This window comes from Ceratina calcarata, unplaced genomic scaffold (genome assembly GCF_001652005.2).
Source record: "Ceratina calcarata isolate Rehan_Ccalc_2016 unplaced genomic scaffold, ASM165200v1 scaffold535.2, whole genome shotgun sequence".
Taxonomy (NCBI): Eukaryota; Metazoa; Arthropoda; class Insecta; order Hymenoptera; family Apidae; genus Ceratina; species Ceratina calcarata.
In genome coordinates, this window is record NW_017176510.1 from 5,980 (window position 1) to 7,041 (window position 1,062).

Sequence of the window (1,062 nt, forward strand, 5' to 3'; positions counted from 1 at the left end):
GTTTATTATTCATCATTTTCTTAAAACGCTTCGTATTGAGCGGAACGGTTGTTCACGCGTCTAAGGCCAGGCGCCCAGATCCGAGCCAACGCTTCCGATTCGGAGATCGCGCCAACCGAGCGCTCTGATTGGTCGGGGTTTTTCGTTAATAACTCCTCAACCACGCCTCGGACAACTTTTTCGCTAAGGAAAATATTGCTTGAAATTACGTCAGGAACCTCTTATTTCAATATCTTACACTAGTTTTGGAAAACCCTGTATATAATGTATATTGAGATTTTATTAAAAGCTCGATGATTCATGCAGGGATACTCCTTTGTGCCTTTTTATGTCTGCCCGTAGGTGGAGATGTTGTATCAGCGTTACTTCTTGCGTATGAATCAGAGCAACATGACGCACGTACTCGGCCTACTGGCCGGCCTGTCCATCGCCCTGGGCTTGCTGCTAGTCCTACGGATTATTCTGGAAGATAAGGAACAATTCCTCCACACTTTCGAAAAGCCGGAGAATCTGTCTCTGGCCGTCACGCTCCTCGCCTGTATCGCAATTTACGCCGGTGAGTACGCTCACGCTCGGATAGCCACACGGGCTGCAAATAGAAACCCAGTGGAAAAGGTCAACCATATATTTTAATAAATATGTTATTCTGCGGTTGGAAATCAAATGTCAGTGGGCGAATAATGGTTTGGAACTTACAGGAAGCAACTGTTTTAATGTATTAAGTTTTTAAGTAGAATTGATCGAAATAAGTCAGACGCGTCGCTTCGGTTAAGTGGAGGCAACTGGTATTGGGTCAGACGTTGTTCCCAGGCTCAATTTACTTATTGCGTTGTGACGGTTGATTGCTGCCACCTGAGCTTTCATTCGATTGGCTAGAAAGTAATTTCGGGTTTTATAACACGACTGTTTGTGAAAACTGAAATTGCTTTCTTGACATATTCAATAGTTCTTCGTTTTTCTATATGTATTGCTGTCTTCATTTTAATATAGTTTAATATATACTTTATTCATATTGTTTATATGATATATAAAATGTGCAGTGTTTCAATATTGAAAATAATT

At 41.3% G+C, this 1,062-nt stretch overlaps 1 protein-coding gene across 1 annotated transcript in view; it reads left to right on the forward strand.

The window, feature by feature from the left end:
• The window catches only part of LOC108628661 (adenylate cyclase type 5), a gene marked incomplete at both ends in the record, with an annotated part of 40,434 nt that overhangs the window by 5,781 nt on the left and 33,591 nt on the right, over nt 1-1,062 (forward strand). The window contains one exon of the mRNA XM_018030737.1: nt 343-556. Within this exon, the coding sequence (XP_017886226.1) occupies nt 343-556 (214 nt within the window). The remainder of the gene's footprint in view (nt 1-342; nt 557-1,062) is intronic.